Source organism: Siniperca chuatsi, linkage group LG5 (assembly GCF_020085105.1).
Source record: "Siniperca chuatsi isolate FFG_IHB_CAS linkage group LG5, ASM2008510v1, whole genome shotgun sequence".
In the NCBI taxonomy this organism is placed as follows: Eukaryota; Metazoa; Chordata; class Actinopteri; order Centrarchiformes; family Sinipercidae; genus Siniperca; species Siniperca chuatsi.
The window spans coordinates 5,656,070-5,675,605 of record NC_058046.1 but is presented as its reverse complement, the minus strand read 5'-3'; the positions used below and the strand labels follow the sequence as shown (position 1 = coordinate 5,675,605).

Here is a 19,536-nt window from a genome sequence, read left to right as displayed (position 1 = left end):
TGTCAGTGTTTCAGATATCATGTTGCAAGCTGTTTGGAATGGGAAGCAGAGGAGCAGTGTAATCTGAGCTTTTCTCTTACTAATTCTAAGAACCTACTACATTCAGGTTTAGTCTTACCCTGAGTAATACAGTGCTTGTGACCCTTTAAAGCCAATCAGTGTCCGCTTATGACCCATTGTCACCCATTGATCTTGTCCAGTGATTGTCACTTCTCACATTGTTTCAGTTTAATAGTTTTTAGAAGCCTGAAGGTAAAACTACATTTTGGGTAGCATAGATAGTTCTTCTTTTTGTTTTTTTTCTTTATTAAATTTTTCATAATTTCATATTCATTTCACAATATTCACAAATTAACTTTCCTGACCCAGAATACTTTCCGTCTGTGTTGCGTTCAAGATAATTAATTAAAAGACGCCATATCTTTTTAAATAGCTCTTGTTTTCCCTTAATAGAATAGGTGATCCCCCCCACCCCCCCAAGGATATACATGCAGACAGTTCCTTTAGTCATTTACCAATAGCTGGTCTATTTACATTTTTCCATGATAGAGCTATCATCTGTTTTGCCTGTAATAAACATAGATCCAAAAAGATTTGCTCTCTCTTCCATCATATATTTCACTTCTTCCCAGAATTTTTTTTTTTTAATCGTATTACATCCTCAAACACAATGGAAATTTTTTCCCAAACACAGATCTGGGATATTACTATTAAATTTATTTAGCTTTTGGAGTAATATATGTGCGCATCAACCAGTTATATTGTAAAGGCTTAAGACAGGTATTTGCTGTTTGTGTTTAAGATAGCTTGCAGCCATCTTCCCACTCATCAAATGAAATGTCTTCCTGTAAATCCTCTCTCCAAACTCGAACAAGACATGATGTTTGGATATAGAAACGTGGGTTCTAACAGGATTTAAGCCAGAAAGTGACGGAGAGCTAAAAGTTGTCTTTGTTGCAAGCCGCCATAACCGGAAGTGATTCTTCTTTTCTTATTCGCTATTCGTCTTGCAACACCTCAGATTGATCCTGCAACCCCTTGGTGGGTCTCGAATCCCAGATTGGTAACCACTGAAGAACTACTACTAAACAGAAAAGATATTAAAGAATACAGGTGACCAATTAAGTAGTTATCCATACAACCTCTTTGTTCATAGAAATGTTTTGGTGTTCTGGAGAGGCTGATCTGTCTCAATGACCCTGAAGATGTTTTTTTGCAGCCGGTAGTTGTAGAGTGGTTGTCTGTATTTCCTTTTCGTTTCTTTCGTTGAAAGCCTAACCCTAAACCAAAGTGTTTGGGTTATTGAGCATTTGGACTGCCCTGGTAGTGATGCAGTTGTACCCACCAAAGCTAATGGATCGTGCCCGTGGGGCCATGAAGGCTGCGTTTTGGGTGGGGTAAATATTCCATCCTGTTGGGTGTAAACAGCATTGCAGTTACTCTTCGGCCTTGCCGGTTCATTTGCTCACACTTGGTTTAACAACATTAGTCTTTTTGAAACTGCTACCTTTATTTGGAGATGAGATGGATCATAGCCTGGACAACGTTGTGTTGGGAGTTGTTTGTGCCGGTGGTTAGGGTGATTGTGAAGTCCAACCTTTCTGTTGGGGTCTTTCATTTATGTGCATTTATTAAGATTGATGATTTTTGAATTTGTAAGATTAACTAGTAAATAACAGCGTGTTTGTTTCTTCCTACCTATATTTACATGTACACTAACCATTACAGATATGATGAACCAAAAGGCTTGCAGTTAAAGAGAAAAAAATAAATATACATAGATATCAAAGGGGAAAAACCAAACACCTCCGTTTGTTTACAGCAACACTGATAATTCTCCATTCATGGAAAATGCAACTACATTGGCAGGAGACTGTGAACATTGACGTTTTGTTAACAGTCAACACTGTGGTACTCTGCTGGTTCACATGGCTGAATAGTGTAAATGCTGTTGATGTTTTGTAAAAATCTGTCATGGAATTAAGGTGTTAGTGAAGTGCACAGTGAAATGACATAAAACAAACAGAGAACACACAATTGGTATTATTGTACAGTCTGTGGTTCATTTACTTTATTGTATGTAAACAGACTTTTGTGCAATTTATATTTCATTTGATGTGAACCATTAAGTACGCTGTTGGACTGGTCCCTTAGTTATTTACTGATTATTTAGTTTGGCAGAATATACGTGTTTTGTTCCTAGTAATAGACTGTTTCTGATTGAGACACTTTGCCATTCTATTGATTGTTTCCCCAAAGTGAATCAAAGATTTTCAGCATGCTGTATGCATTAAATAAGACTCCAGGCACACCTGTATTAACAGAAAAGATAAAGAGAAACCACTGTGATGGACATACAAAAAACAAAAACAAATCTGTGACTGTAAGCAGCATATCCTCCGCAACAGGCATATTTTGTCTTTTGCAGTGCTAGGAAAATATAAACAAGTTTCCAAAAGGAAAAAAAACACTCATAAAGAAGGCCAGTATGAGTCTGAGGCCACCTGCAGTGTGCTGGGACAGATTGGAGTTCAAACATTTCTCAGAGGAAGAGACAGAAATAATCTTATTGGCTGAGTTAAAACAAAGAGGGCAGAGATAAAAACAAAACAGATACTCTTGCTAAGTGACAGTTAGCTGTATTTGCTTCATGTAGGATGGCAATGATTTGATGTTTGTTTTGGTATATGTATACAACACAAGATGGCAGTTTCCAATGTTACTAATAACAAGTGCAATTTACACACTGAATGAATCTGCCATTGTGGTAGGCAGAGTTGGTCATGAGAGGGTATTAACTAGAATATAGCTTTTAGCAAAATATTAGAAAACATGTTGTAAAAGCACTTGGAAAATACAGTAACTTTGGACTGAAGCATGGATACAAAAGGGCTTAGAGAGAATGAAGTTAATGTCAATACAAAGTTTCTTAGTAAGGTCACCATGAGTCACCAGAACAGTTTCAGTGCTCCTTGTCATAGGTTGTCCAAGTCTATATGGACTACTATTCTTCCAAAAGATATTACTTTGCTGTCTTGCCTCCCACTTGGTGTTTTGATAATGGTGGGGACAACACTCCCAAATCTCCCATAGGTGTTCAGTTGGGTTGAATAGTTGATCTTGTAACTGTAAAGACCAGAACATAATGTGTGACTTGCATCATTTTCATACCTGTCTATATCTTGTTTAGCTTACTGGCCTAGCTGACCTCTCAGGGTCAAACTAGCCATATTAGCCATATAGCCTATAGCTAGCTATCTGGGAAAGCTAGTGAGCTAGCCTAATGACCTTCCAACATCCTGATTGTCAGTCATTGCCATTTAGATTTTTAATATAGAGGTTTTTTTTTTTCCTAGTCAGTTTTTCCAATTAGCCAACCTTTGCTACAAAAACATTGTTGTTTATTTGTGTACTTGGCTATTTGTGACTCTAGAGCAGCTCTGCCTTTGAGAAATGTTTGTACAACTAAAACTCGAATCTACAGGCATCTGTCAGGCATGCAAAAATTGACAGGCATGCAGTGTACCTAATGTCCTACTGTTATTCACTGCCCTCCTCCGTGTTACTCTCTCTGGGAAACATGGCCGCCCCCAGGGGAAGGCCCTTGTCTGTAATCCTCTTGTTTGGTCAGATGGACGCTGCAGGGACTGGAAGTACATCCTCCTGGTTACATGTGTGTCCACTGTAGGGCCATTTGACCCCTGCTCATTTGATGAGCATGTTGGGTTTTTTTCAAAGATTGTTCCTTTTCCTTATAGTAGGATCAAATGTTCTTTCAAAGTGGATTGCAAAAATTATAAAATTTATAATATAGAAATGGGTTTAATTTCTGCAAGCTGAGACTGCTGTAATGTATTCAGTTTTTTTGTGAATACGTCACGCCAATTTAACGTTCTTGCTTCACTGGAAGGATACCTGCTTCTCTCAGAATTGAAAGTACAATCCTGAGATTTATGAAGACTTACAAAATTTATTAGATAAATGCAAAGGTCGAGGTAGAAACCTGGCTGTTTTTCTTCTGGTTCCTGAAAAGTTGACATTTTGGAGCTACCCAGCTTTCACATGGCAACAGTAATATATGTTACATCCTTAAACATTTACAGCGATCACTCTGAAAGCAAACTATAATTCCCTTTGAAAGCTTTGACACAATGCTAGATATAATCCACTTTGTGCCAAATATTTTCCCTGACAGTAACGAGGAAGGATCCAAACTGAAGAGACATTTCAGAGTTTTCAGTGAGAAATTAAAGTATACATGGCCTGACAAGGATTACGTGTCTGGTCAGGACACAGTGGCCAGAGGAGAAAAGAGAAAAGAAGTACATTTGCTTTCCTACTAAGGCTCATTGGCCCTCCCTTGATGATTCTGGTTGGTATAATAAATTCAAACGATTATTAAACACTTTTTCACTTATCACTAAGTGATAGGAGGTTCTGTAAAACCTTCTTCTGTGCTCGCACAGTGCAAACAGTGTGGAAATAGGTATGGCGTTGTGAAACTAGGCTGTCTACAGAGCAACAGACTGTTGGAGATATTCTTCAGCGTCATAGGAAAAAATAAATTGTATCAATAGAAAAGGTCTCTGGATATTGATTGGATAAACTATTTTATTTAAACCCTTGAAAAGCCATAATTTTGTTTCAATTTGTGTCTTTCTGTACATGAGTTATTGTTATGAGTTAATCTTCATTGATTGACACTTAGATAAACAATGTCCCCAAACCCATCACCTCCACAGCCTTTCTTTAATCCCTTTGTTCTTGTGCGAGTGTACATGTAAGTCTTCTAGCTGTATTTTCTGCTGTAAACATCCAAGATAGGACATTTTAGGAGTATAAGACAATGACAATCAGTATTATTTCTCATTCTAGACAGTGAATTGGATAAAATGGCCCTGCATGTAGATTTTAGGCTACGCATGATCACATTTTATTTTAGCTTATAGGGGATGTACAGCTAGCTACAAACTATCTACTGTTTCATTGTACCTACGTTCAGTCCACCTGCCTTGACTTTCAACATTAGTCAGACAGTGGACATGAGTTTGTTGACCTCAGTTAAAGGTGGTTTTATGGTTAGCCACGTTTGTGAACACTGCACAGCACACTGCATGTTTGAGACTGTGGCTATGCCCCTTATTCAATGTCTCATTACGACCTTGCATTGTGATGTATTAAGACTTCTGTCAATGGAGAAATTGGAATATTTGCTGTTCTGTGATGGATTTTAGCCCTGTATGATTGTTGTCATTGGTATAAAATTGTGAGTCTGGAAAGAAGGTCTTGCTGTTTGAGCATCAGATGTTTTAGATCATTGAAACATTTTCTAAAAGTATACGCTGGTACTATTTCTGAACTGTCTTTGCAGAACTGATAAAATGTAGTTGAATCTTTTGGTCCTTGAACAGTCTTTGAGCACCTGTTCTGTTAAATCTTCTCATCCCCTTGTCAGACAGTAAACAATCAGACATAGTCAGACCCACCGGACTCACTTTCTTCAGTTAGTGAGTGCTGTGATTTTGCATCATTAAACATCTTCTCTGATTAGACTCAGCACTGCCCTGGAGAGATCTATTGATTCTGCCTAGAAATAAGATGTGCACTAATAAACAGTTCTTTGATCTGGTATACAGATCACTACCAAAGGCAATAAAACAACTTTGCAGCAAACATGAATGAAAATCAATCCTTCGTAAGAGAAAGTGGCTCAAAAGGCAAATGACCTGACACAAAGTCCCCCTCATTCTCTCCTCAATCTGAAAAGGCAGCATCTCCCCAATTAGAATAGATAGATAGATCCAAATATCTTATTTAAATCTATGAACACATTTGGTTTGCATTTAGATCAGCTGTTTACCTCTACTTACACCTTTTTCTCTGTACTGCTGTAATTCATGCCATATTTCTCTAATGACTTGGAACACATTTAAACATCAAATAAGTGCCTTACCGATTGTGTGTGTCCCTCAGGTGGTGTTCCTCAGTTCATAACACTCAGGGTTTTTACCACAACAGTCGTACTTTTTCTGTATAATCGGTGGCTAATCTTAGCTAATGTTAGTCAAGTGTAGTTAGATGTTGTGTAACTGACATTTCTGACCCAGTTGTAGACTTTTCTCTGCTTGTACTAACGTTTTGCTCTGTTTTTAACATGTCAGAGATGAACATCACACAAGTAAAAATAAGAAGCAAACAAAGAGAAAATGACAAAGAGATTGACTCATGACAATCTTCATGAAATTCAGTGTACCATTACTCTGTAATCACCACTTGTGGCCACAGTGGCTGCTGTTCAGCAAAAGTTACATAGGCTGGCTTTAATTTTATTCCATACTGTCATAAATGTGCACACTTGCATACCTCAGTAATTTTACAATCAATTTCCGTACATTAGATCCAAGTGACTTTATCTTGCCTCTGCCCTGCAAAGACGTACCATGTTGTGTTAAGTGGTAATATGAGGGAAAAACGACAAAAGTTGGAAGATGAATGAGATGAATTAAGACTTTAATGGGTTTACCCTTATTGCCAGAAGGTTAAATGATTCACAAAAAATACTGGTAATGTTGGTGAGTCTTCCTGGACAAAGGGGCGCACTAAGCCATTTTGCAGACAAACTTAAACTTGACCCTTCTGTGATGGGTTGCATTGTGCTGTTTACAGTGAAAGCACAGAGAATATGTGTTTGTACATTCAGTATACCTGCAGAAATCACAGTGGTCATTTCATTTCAGGTTATGTCCCCCCAGCTGATATTTGTTACATTCTCATCAGAACCTGTCCACCTCAGCTATCACAACAAAATACCAGAGCTAGATGGTCTGGGTGTAAATACTGGGCTTTCAATGAATCACCCTCTGGGTGTTACTCTGCATTCAACCCAATCCCTGTTCGCTGCCTGTGTGTTAGCTGCCCTGCATACTGAATGTCAGACTCTGTGGCTGGAAAACATTTCCTGTACTCTGTGATCCTCTCTTTGCTTTGAAAGAGTGACGCGGGGTTACATTATCATTGCATGTACAGTCACAAACAATGAATGTGCTATTAGATCCCATGTAGCCTTTTACTGTGCTGAGTTTTTCAAAAAGGTCAGAGAAGATGGAAGGTATTTGTGTAGGATGCATGTCAAGAGTGGGACTAAACAGGCCTTTAGTGGCAGCCACACTAAGCTTTCTGCTGGGCAGTGGGCATTCTTCCTCCATCCCCTATCCCATGAGCCTCTGCTGCTGGGACAAAGTCCTCTTTGTATGCCCATGGCTCTTGGCTAGAGCACACAGAGCTTTGAAATTGCGTTTGAACGATGGGATTTTCATTTCTATCCCTCCTTTTCGTGCTTGCTCTCACCCCTCTTTGCTTTCAGTCTGCACTGAGCCTCACCCCCTAACTCTTCTCACCCACCCTCCCACCTTTCTCTTAGCAACTACTCCAGTGGGACAGTATTGCATTGACACCAACGCTGTGCTTGTTAACAGCTTGAGTTTTTTGCTGGATAGCATAGATATGCAGCATCAGTTTCTCAAGAAAGAAAGATTAGAAAATCTCCTTTGAATAAAATCTTGATCTAGTTTTAGATGCTTACTGTGTATTAGAAGAAGCTTCAGATAATTCCAGCTATAAACTCTGGGTCGCAGGTTGCTTTACCTGATCTTTTGCCAAAATTTATTTCTGCTGAGACAATGTGTTTCCTTCATCTGGATATCTTTACCTTAATTCCATAGGGAAGAAAATAACAATTTAGTATTTGGGGATTGTTTTATTACAATTTGTATTATTATGATAAAATATTTTGTGCTGCTCTTTGGAAAGAAAACACCTTTACTGTCCTGCTTCTTTTTTAGTAACTGTATGCACATTTAAGTAAAACAGCAGTATGTGCTCTGCGTGAGTCTACATCCCTAAGGCTTTGACCCTCGCCTTGCACTGCTTGCTATTGTTTGCATGTAATTTTGGCCATATAGGTATTAAAAGCTTGTTTTAACTGTTTACTGTAATCAGTGTAAATAGCTGTATTATATGAGAGTCAGCTAAATGTGTGAAACGCACATGTAAATTATTCCACCTAAGGTGTTATTAAACAGGTTGCGGTGACTTAAGCTAGTTGCAGCTTGTGGAAATGTGAGTGTGTTTGTGGGAGTGTGTATGTGTGTGTGCCAGCAGACAGTTTATCCCCCACCTAGTAATCTTACAGCTGCTTGTCTGGCTCGTACCTGCTGCTGTTGTTGTTGTTGTTATTGTGCTGCAAAAAACACAATAAGGGGACATTTCAAGCCTTCACCTCATTTACTGTTTGGCCACTTACTGCTGACTGACTGAATGAATTAATAAATGAATGAATGAATGACTCGGTGTGGTGGGTGATATAGTAAGAGGGGTGTGTATGTAAATGTCTAAATTTCCCCTGCAAAGGAAAGTCCAGTTAAAGACTCAACACTTAGGTTAGCCTGGATTAATGTCCTTCCTCTGTGCTGCAGAGATTTTAATGAATTCTTTATTTAAGAGCAGGATAGACCTGCTCTATAGGAAAAGCATAACTTCTGTTATGAACTGGCGCTATATAAATAAAATTGAATTGAATAGCAGCAGTTGTTGAGCAGGAACATGGGGGCAGCAGGTGGCCAACAACCACAGATCCGGCCTCTGCAGCTCCGGAGGTAGAAATACCTGCTGAAAGCGACAGAAGGAGAGAGGAGAGAGACGAGAAAGCATAAAACTACGGGAGATAGAAGATGTTGAGTTAGTAACATGCAGTAATGGGATAAAAATGCATACAGATGGAGAGGGAGAGAGAAAGAGGCGCATCATGGAAGGCTCCCAGCAGTCCAGGCCTATAGCAGCATAACTAAGGGATGGTTCAGGACTCACCCAAGCCAGCCCTAACTATAAGCTTTATCAAAGAGGAATGTCTTAAGCCTACTCTTAAATGTGGAGATGGTGTCTGCCTCCCGAACCCAAACTGGGATCTGATTCCACAGGAGAGGAGCTTGATAACTGAAGGCTCTGGCTCCCATTCTACTTTTGGAGACTCTAGGAACCACAAGTAACCCTGCATCCTGGGAGCGCAGTGTTCTAGTCGGGTAATACGGTATTATGAACTCTTTAAGATACGATGGTGCCAGACCATTAAGAGCTTTGTAAGTGAAGAGAAAGATTTTAATTTCTATTCTGGATTTTACAGGAAGCCAGTGCAGAGAAACTAATATTGGAGAGATATGATCTCTTTTCCTAGTTTTTGTCAGTACACGTGCTGCAGCATTCTGCATCAACCGGATAATAAGGAATTGCAGTAGTCCAGCCTAGAAGTAACAAATGCATGCACTAATTTTTCGCATCATTTTGAGACAGGATGTGCCTGGTTTTTGCAATATTACGTAGGTGGAAAAAGGCAGTCCTTGAAGTTTGTTTCATGTGGGAGTTAAAGGGTAAATCCTGAACAAAGATAACTCCGAGGTTCCTTGCGGTGCTGCTGGAGACCAGGGCAATGCCATCTAGAGTAACTATATCTTTAGATAATGTGTCCTGGAGGTGTTTGGGACCAAGTACAATAACTTCAGATTTGTCAGAGTTTAACATCAGAAAGTTGCAGGTCATCCAGGTCTTTATGTCCTTAAGGCATGCTTGAAGTTTAGTTAACTTGTTAGTTTCATCTGGCTTGATCGATAGATATAATTGGGTATCATCTGCATAGCAATGAAAGTTTATGGAGTGCTTCCTAATAATACTGCCTAGAGGAAGCATATACAGTGGTGTGCAAAAGTGTTTGCCCCCTTCCTGATTTCTTATTTTTTTGCATGTTTGTCACACTTAAATGTTTCGAATCATCAAACAAATTTAAATATTAGTCAAAGATAACACAAGTAAACACAAAGTGCAGTTTTTAAATGAAGGTTGTTATTATTAAGGGAAAACAAAATCCAAACCTACATGGCCCTGTGTGAAAAAGTGATTGCCCCTTAAACCTAATTGGTTGGGCCACCCTTAGCAGCAACAACTGCAATCAAGCATTTGCGATTACTTGCAATGAGTCTCTAAAATATGAATAAACTCTTAAATCATTAAAGTGCTGCTATTATTCCTGTCTGTAAGACACTGTAAGGGCATCTATACAATGATATACATCATAGGTGGATTTTAGTACTGATCCCCTTGGGAATGCTTGCTTTAATTATTTAATATTATTACTTATTTACTCGTATGTTCTAAGGTGGTCACTGTGTGATTTTTGTGTGAGTGCACCAAACCAAATTCCTATAAACTATGTTGAAATGGCAAAAAAGTATTGAATCTGATCTAGTACATCATTAGTTTGAAACGACAGATGGGTGACAAATGAAAGGAAAAACCAACATGAAGTGTCTTAGTATGGAGTCAGGCCACAGCGAGCCTCCAGAGCAGCTTCAGTGCTCCTTGCCATGTCTGTGGAACTCTATTGAAGGGATGAACACCATTCCTCCCCAAGAGGAATTTATTTATATATAAAGCCTTTATTTAATCAGATGATATCATTAAGATCAAGATCTCTTTTGCAAGAGAGACCTGAGTACAGCAGATAGAAAGAAAAACAAACATAGCCAGACATAACAAAAGAACATATACTATCAGAGACAGTCACAGACATCACTAAATAGATTTGAAGATAAAAAGCATTGTCTTACACGTTGGTCCAAAATCTTCCATAGGTGTGAAACTGGGTTGAGATCTGGTGACTGTAAAGGCCATAGCATTTTATTGACATAATTTTCATACTCACCAAACTATTCAGTGAGCCCTGGTGCATGGAAGCATCTGCATTTATGTTTCTCCACTCTTTTTTTTATTCAGGTTTTTCCTTTAATGTGTCCCCCGTCTGTAGCTAGTAGGTACTAAGAACTTAGGAAGGACCTAACATTCAACTTTAGTAATGGATTTATGAATAGCTGGTGTAACCCAGTCCAGAGCCTTTAAGCCAGTGTCCAATGTCCAATAACCAGTGTCCTCTGGCTAAGGTTTGGCTCTGCAGTATTTGCTAGTCAAAGGACTCTACTTCAGTTCAAAATGAAATGGGGTACATGGACATTTGGAGGGACATTTTTAAGCTTAGTCTGTGAAAAACAGATTTCATATCAATCTCCATTATGCAGCATGTGCCCAAGATATTTGCAGCTTTTACACAGTAGCAGTCTGATTTCTTGAGCAGAGATGCCATAATTGCATTTATGTCAGCTTTTCCAGGAACAAGCTGTAGCTCTAATGATGCACATGTAATGGTCTTGTGTGGTTGTTTGCTGATGACAATAATCTTGTGTACAGTTTTCTATATGCATTGGCCTGCTTGAGTGTTTGTTCGTGGGCTCTCATTCAAAGTTCAAGTATTGTTTGCACTTTTTGGAACAAGCCATGATGGTGTTGACCATTTACAACATGTTTGAATAGCACTGAAAAGTATAATTTATGTATTAATCCTGTTGAAATTTTTTTTTTGTGTTGCTCTCCAAATATTCAAATGAGAAGACAAGAGGAAGGAAAAGCCAAAACCTCTGCTAAAGAATAGGCCAGTTTGTGAACCATTTCCTAATTGTTAATGAGGGGCTCCAGGGCAGCTTGCCAAGGCTGAAGGGCCAATGGCAAAGGCCTGTTTGAACAGAGGGAGCAGAGAGGGAGAAGGGGCTAGCTGCGGGGACACTGTCACTGAGGGGACCCCTAAACCCCATCGGCCCCCTCCTACCTAGTTCACAAAGTGCTGGAGCAGGCAGCTCAGAGCGACTGTCACTTCCACCCGAGACTTTAATAGCTGCTGCTTTGGGACTCTGGTGAGCTTGTGTCGCTTGTTGACTGCTATCTGAGGAGCAAACCCTGGGTCAGCTGATTTGGAGAGTAAAGAGGGGGTCACCGAGTTTTTAAAGATGTCCAACAACAACAATAACCAAGAGGAGAAGGAGGAAAAGGAAGAGGACACGGAGGAGAAAGGAGAGGAGGTCATGGTGAAAATCCCACCACCTCCACCTCCTCCTGAGGTCAACGGGAAGGGTCCAGCTGAGCAGGGGAAGCCGGTGCCCAAACCCTTGCCCAATGGGCACCATTGCCAGCCTATAAACCGCAGTATTTTTCCTCTCTCCACAGTCTCGCCGGCAGCTGAGAGGATCCGCTTCATCCTCGGGGAAGAGGATGATGGCCCGGCGCCCCCACAACTCTTTACTGAGTTGGATGAGCTGCTGTCGGTGGATGGACAGGAGATGGAGTGGAAGGAGACGGCCAGGTAAGGATGTCAGTCTCAGACTTGAGGCTTCCTCTCAAAGTTCCCGTATGTGCACCCTTGATTTTACAATTGCAGTGATGTTTAGAAACCTTCTCCATTGACTTTCACTCAATCATTCAAAAATGTAATACAATTGAAAAGTCATCTTCACAGCAACATTCTTGCTGTTAATTTTATTTTGAGAATGTAAAAATCTGTTCAAGTTCACCTCAAAAACTGTTACTTTAGTGCTTTAGATAGTATTAAACAAGCCAAATAACTGAACAAACATTTTGTAAACTTCAGCTAGTTGTCAGTCTAAAATCTGTTCTTCTAACATTAGCAAATTTGCTGTGTGCATTGAGTTTGGAGCAGCATACAAAGAGAGCCCACTGGGTTTCACAGGTTTCTCCTGTGTGGCCCACTAGTGGGATGGGATGGGATAGAGATGGGATGATTGTTTATACGTCATTAGCGTTGGATGAGTGAAGCTCTCTCAGGGGGAAACTAGATCCCTGGGCTGCTGTTTGAGGCTCTGAATTAGTTGATTTGTTATCCTAACCTCTGACCAACTGCAGATAGAAGTTACATTTTGGTTCACTGTTGGTTGAATGATTTGCAGAAGAACTCAACTGAAGAACTCTGCTGTCAAAGTCTTTCAATGTACTTTAAATGTGCTTTTACTTTTACTCAAGAAAGCGTTTTAAGACTAAGTTCTGTTTTTATTCAGGTTGAAATGTTTTTCGAAATTGAGTTCTTTCCAGCGTTGATATTGACAGATAATAAATATGTCCAGCTTCTGATGCACACAGGAAATTTATATTAAATTAGAGAAGGATTAGCACAGATGGGCTTCAACTGAGTCATTATGTCAAAATTCAAAAGGTGGCACTATAGCTTGTCAGTCCTGCAGAAACCTGCTCACTGGGAGGCCTGATTATTAAACCTTAGTTTAACCTTTAAGACATAAAACAAGTACAAAGACAACCAAATAGGATAGAAGATGTGTGATGGTGAAAAATGTCCACAAGGCAATATTTTTCTTCTCAGGAGGGATTTCCCCGCAGTCAAGAGTTTCAACTGAAGTACCACAATAAAATTGTACAAGTAAGGAATCACCACATGAGGATCCACAGGGTTAAAAGAGGACCACAGTTCCAGACCCTCTAAGTTTTAAGTTTTATATACTTTAAAATACTTTATATATTAGTTACAAAAGGTGAAATAAATGAATGCTGCACCTTTAATGTCAAACTTATTATTCTGCAAATAACTGCAGAGATTAAGACCCAGTCCAATGTCTCACCAAATGCACTCCGGGGAATGAATAAAAGATCTCACAAGTGCTGGGTAGTGCTGGCTGTCAACCAAGTGCAATTTTGGCAGCCAAACAAAATCCTGGTATAGAAGCAACTGCTCAGTACCAGTTCAGTTTCTCATCTCCCTGACTCTGAGGGAGGGGGGTGGGGGAGTAATTAAAAAAATACATGAAGAAAATAGAAATGTATAATATTGCTTCTGAATTTAAGAACCGATCATTTTACCATAAACACAAGAAAGAATTGAATTCCCACACACTGTCAGCCCGGTCCTAGTCCTTCGTCTGGCATTTTTCTATGCACATGTCCACCAGGTGTGCCTTAGACAACACTTAATGTGGCTTTAAACATAAACAACATGAAATGAATGACAAAGATACAGCTTTGCAGTGCTACTAGTAATAAAAGCAAAATTAGTATTTTAATTTAATTAATGAAATTTTTACCATTTACTTGACCAAATTGCCTTTTAAATGTATACACATTTGATAATTTAACATGCGTTCCCCAATGATATGATGTTTCTTATTTATTTTATACGACACTTTTCCAATGCTAGGTGTCAAATTCATATAATCTCGACCCACACGACAATAATTATTTTGGGATGTCCTCTGGTTTTTCTTGTCAGGCTGAATTAATTCTTCAATGGTTGCTATTAGATTTGTAATGGAGCTGCAAAACCTCTATTGTATATGGCACATATGTATATATGCATACATATGTGCATTGTATTCGTGCAGTCATATTTATTGTGAAAGGTGGTGAGTTGCCTGGTAAAATTGGCATAAACTCTATCGACCCTGCTTCTGTGACTCAATTCCACACAAGCACACCAAAGACTTTTATGGTGTAGGAATTCACTGCAATTAATTTTATTATTTATATTTCTATATTGAGTTCTTTGCATGTTGATATGTTGTTTGGTTCTGTAATGTAGCTTGATGTCCCACAAGGTCACCATTTGTAGGTTATTTCATCATTCTTTGATGTACTGAATTGCACTTCCATATACTGTAAGTACTTACCCAAGATTATGATATTATAAAATATATTAATATCAAAGCCTGTTTAAATGTTGACATGTTCTGTTATTGCCTCTAACTGTCTGAGTTCCCAGTTTAATCCAGTACTTTTTCTCCCTTTTGCCTTCCTCCAGGTGGATCAAGTTTGAGGAGAAGGTAGAGAAAGGAGGTGAACGCTGGAGTAAGCCCCACGTGGCTACGCTGTCCTTACATAGCCTTTTTGAACTGCGGACGTGCATAGAGAAAGGCACCATCATGCTGGACATGGAAGCTTCCACTCTGTCTCAGGTTGTTGGTAAGTTATCCTCACGTCACTAGTTAACTTATATCTGTAAGAAGATAAATTGCCATTCTAATTTGCATTGACTAGTGTGTTTTTTGGTGGGAAGGTAATACCACCCAGATTATGTTCAAGTTTTGGTACAATGCAGGGAGTGCTCTGACATTGTTATATGCAGTGAAAGGTTATTAGTTATTGGGTTTATGAGGGACATGATTTTTACGCCGGAGACAGGGGTCTGCATCCCATATTATGCTTCACGTTAGTGTTGGTTTTTTCAATTATTGGCCAAGACCAGAAGCATTTAGAGTAGCACTTCTGTATTGTTGGGGGACTTGCAAGAAACTGATTAAAAGCAGAATGGTCAAAGCTCCAAAACCCCTTGGATCCTACACTTCCCATAATGCAGCTTGATAGAGTGCTTTCATTACTGTGCTGCATCGTAAAGACATCGTGGTCATGATGTTTCCTATTTCTCAACCATTGTGCATTGAGGTGCCTAAACATAACCATAACAACCTTTTAATGATGCTTTAATTGCCAAGAGCGGATAAAAGCCACCGACAAATACATCAATTGTCATCATTGTTAAAAAAACAGTCTGGCCGGCATTATGTTCTCCCAAAATGATATAGCCAATGTAACTTATTTGCACATGAATGTTATTTGCAGGAGACAGGGTTGGTGCCGGGCACAAATTTTTAAAGTAATTGAAAGATTTTTATTTAATTACTCAATTTCTATTGAATATTCTAATAATACAAAGTCATTTTTAGGTGTTTTTAATGTGCACAAGACTTTTCATTTTTTTACTGTTATACATTGACATTGATAAAGGTCAGCATCGTCCTGCCTGTGATACAAGAATTTATCTATCTGATTTTATCTGCTCTGTGATGTTCGGTCTATTCAGAGCTGGTCTGTAGTGTTGCGTGCAGGTTTATGGATTGATGCACATCACACACAGGGCACAGAGGTTTTCTTCCTTCCTCTTCGTTGCTTTAAGAGTAGCAAAAGGCCAGAGCTCGAAGTCAAGTTCAGCCTATACTGTACTTTTATATTAGAACACTGAGGGACTCAAATAGTAGTTTGTAAATGATCACACAAAAACTTCCTAATTTGAAGACAGCCAACCCTCTTCCTTTTGTCTGCATGAGAGAGCAGGAGGAACAGTTACTACTTGGAGTGATTAATGTGAAGTAATTGACTGTGCTGCATGGAGGGTACAGGCCGAGCGGAGCTGGGCCTCTTGCTTTGAGGCCAGCCGACTTGACTGATGGGCCATTAACAGCACTACCCCTCCACAAGAAGAGAAACTCCCCGAGGCTGCTATCTGTCAGCATTCAGGCTTCTGACCTTCTTTTTAAAAATAGGCAAGACCTTTTGATTGAGCTGTTTCATGATGCCACGAGGACTTTCATACAGGAGCATTACAGTCTGGGAGGCACTAATTGAGTCCTTTACAAGTATGAAGAGACTTTTTTATGATGCTTTGAGTATTTGCCTTGAGTGATGATGTTAATAAATTAAGGCTGTTATAAAATGGTAAAGTGCTGCATTAAGGGAAAAAATAGACCCAAAATTAAAACATGATTTGAAAGAACAGCAGAATTTAATTTTGGGTAGCATGTGCATGTTTCACAAAACTGCTTTTTTTGTTAATTTAGTTAGTTTTTATTGTTTAGTATTGTTCCTCCTCAGAACAGACAAACAAAATGCTTGATGAATTCACGTAACAATGTAGTCAAGTGCTGAAACAATTTGTAAAAAACTTGTAGACAACTTATCTATAACAATTCTGATAAATTATTACATTGTTCATATTGCATAGAAAGTAAAAATGCCAAGCATTTATTCACTGTAGCATGTTGACACTGAGGCACTGTCAGTTGAATAAATGTGTTTTTAACTGTTGGTCCAACAAAATAAGCAATTGACAAAAGACATCTCTTTGGATTCTGGTTGTTGTTGGGTGTAATAATGTTTGTCACGTCTTAAATGCAGTGTGCTTAAACTCCAAGTTCCAAAACTTCCTTCTCTCCAGAAAAAGACTGATATCTTTCCTCATTTTCTTCCTTCCCTCCACTCACTCTGCATCTTCAGAGCTGATCACTGACAACCAGATAGAGATCGGCCAGCTGAAAGCAGACCTGAAGGACAAAGTGATGTACACGTTGCTACGGAAACATCGTCACCAGACCAAGAAGTCTAACCTGCGCTCTCTGGCTGACATCGGCAAGACGGTCTCCAGTGCAAGTAGGCTGTTTTCCAACCAGGAAAACGGTAATACTGATGCCAGTTTGGTGCAGTCTAAACTAAATCAGCAATTTTACTCTATAATAAATTTAGCTGTACATACCTGCATTACTGGGTTTAATTTAGAATATTTTTGTCACTTCAAGTTAAGACCTGAGGTGTGTAGTGGGTTTTGAGGGCAGTGAGGAATGCCACAGTGTGCAATAAAAGACACACTGCTGCCCTCCTCTGAACCTACTAATGTGGCACCTAATAGTCCTAAATAAATGCCAGCTTCTCCTTCATAGATACTGAAAAGCATTTTTTTTTAAATTGGAGACCTTATCAGAAATGTTGGCCCTTTATACTATTTTTTGAAGGTGTTAACACAAAAAACCTTTTGTTAGTGCTGCTATATTAATACTACTTGCTCACTAAACCTGACATTTAACTACTGAAACTAACGTCTTTTGATAATTCATCACAAACATTTAGTGTTATCACTCTAACAACACTTTAAATGTAATCGCTGTATGCACTAGCTGCATTCACAGGTGTATAAGACTTAATTGATCAGAAGCGTGTCAACACCTGTAAGAGCAGGTGGAGCTAATTTCAAATTGACTTCTGCTGTAAATTTCAGCACTAAAGAAATGAGTTAGTGCATGAATTTATGACACTGGTGAGAAAGGTTCAGGGCCATGGGAAATCATAAAACTGACCTAGTGTTTTGATGACTAATAGAGAACTTGAGAGATCATTTACAGCAGTCAAAATCTCTGAAATTGCTGATATATGTTCCTATGATTCTCACTTCATTGAACTGTTAATTTTGTTGAAATATCTGAAAAGTCATGTTTTATTTACAGTAGAATGTAATACCTCTTTTCACCACACACCGTGGGCTGTCATTTTGCTTCACTGAAAGTTATCCCAGACAAACTATTACCAAGAGAACTGAATTCAGATTCCTGCAAAAAGTACACTAAAGTAATGAAAATGGGTGGAATGGACTCTGTTTGCCAATTTAACGGGATTGTAGTTGCTGTATGACAAGGATTTAACATCAATCTGGTGTTTTCTGAATGTAGGGCTCATTGAAATTCATTCTGTTACAAAATCCTTTTGTTAATGAAATTGAAATGAACAACTAATGAATATTTTCCTCAGACAGCAACTAGTAAAAACCTAATCAAACCTTATTAACAGCAGCAAACAGAATATTCAATCAGTCTCTAAAGAGGTGAGATTTAAAGTTGTTTCAAATGTGAGGAAAGTGACGGCCCTAACACACACTGATGTCTAACTGACGTTAGCAACATGTGTAAGAGTGCTTTGATTGTAACACATTGCGTTACTAGATGTTTCACCATGTTGACAATGTTATTAATCTGTTACCAGCCATGGGTCTTTGGAAAGTGAAGTTATTAACTGCTATCAGATTTATGAAACCGGTTTATGACTCTATCAAAAGAAAAGCTCCCTCTGTTCATGATCTGCTTTGCAGTGTTGCAAATGGAAACTCATCACATAAAAGCCAGAGCCTCTTATCAAGATCACAGTACTGAGATAACGAGCGTCACTGATAATCATTCATTGATTACAACTTTGCAAGGATAAAGTACATCATCCAGTTTATTAAATACAGTTTGACTCCTGTCAAAGTATTCCTGTCCAGTGACCCATGATCTCCTGATTTTAATGACGCCGCTCCTCTTACCTTCTCTGCACAGCTTGTAAAAATACAGATAAATCATGTTTTACAGATCTTTTAACAGCCACTTGATTTTGTTCTAACAAATATCTTACTTTGGCTCAGTGGGCTCGTCTATCAACTCTCCTGCTGTCTCTCCCTTCCATCTCTTTTTCCTCCTTTTTTGCTTCCCGGGATTGGGATTGATAACCTGCTGCTGCTACTAAAAGCTCGCAGTCCTCTTGAGAACTCTGTGACTTGCCTGTCGGGTCGCATATCAATGGAGGACTTGCAGTCCCAAAGGAGTACCAGCATGGACTGGCTTAGTAAGTTCACTGGTCCCAGTCTATGTTCACACTGCAGACCACTGATCAGTTCTGAATCACTGCTTGTATCTGTAGACACAGAAACAATAACCAAAGAGTTCATATTTGTTCCTTTTTGAGTTTTGACTAAACTGAGGCATCTTTTAAAAATACCAATTAGCTCATGTATCTGGCTTTTTTTCCCAATTATCTCACTGTCTTCCCAATAATAACACTTGCTCAGCCAAACTGCCAAGACACCAAAATTATATTTTTGTCCATTAGACTCAGAAAAGAATCGGGAAATGTGACTGTGCAGCTTTTTGTTGTTGACACAGATTCAGACATCAGATTTGTATCACTTGTGAGTGAAAACAGTCTGAAGAACTGGAAAACTTTCAGCTGCAGTTTGAACGTAGTCGTGACTTAACTGTAGTGTAAAATGTAAACACACCTGTCATTCAG

At 39.0% G+C, this 19,536-nt stretch overlaps 1 protein-coding gene across 3 annotated transcripts in view; it reads left to right on the top strand.

Annotated features, from left to right (window-relative positions):
- slc4a4a (solute carrier family 4 member 4a) overlaps positions 1–19,536 on the top strand; it is a 65,273-nt gene that overhangs the window by 16,411 nt on the left and 29,326 nt on the right. Inside the window, exons 5-8 of one of the 3 annotated variants that reach the window (XM_044195950.1) lie at positions 12,100–12,235; positions 14,693–14,853; positions 16,942–17,121; positions 18,997–19,092. In XM_044195950.1, coding sequence (XP_044051885.1) covers positions 12,100–12,235; positions 14,693–14,853; positions 16,942–17,121; positions 18,997–19,092 — 573 coding nt within the window. The remainder of the gene's footprint in view (positions 1–12,099; positions 12,236–14,692; positions 14,854–16,941; positions 17,122–18,996; positions 19,093–19,536) is intronic. The other 2 variants (XM_044195951.1, XM_044195952.1) reach the window with 2 other exon arrangements.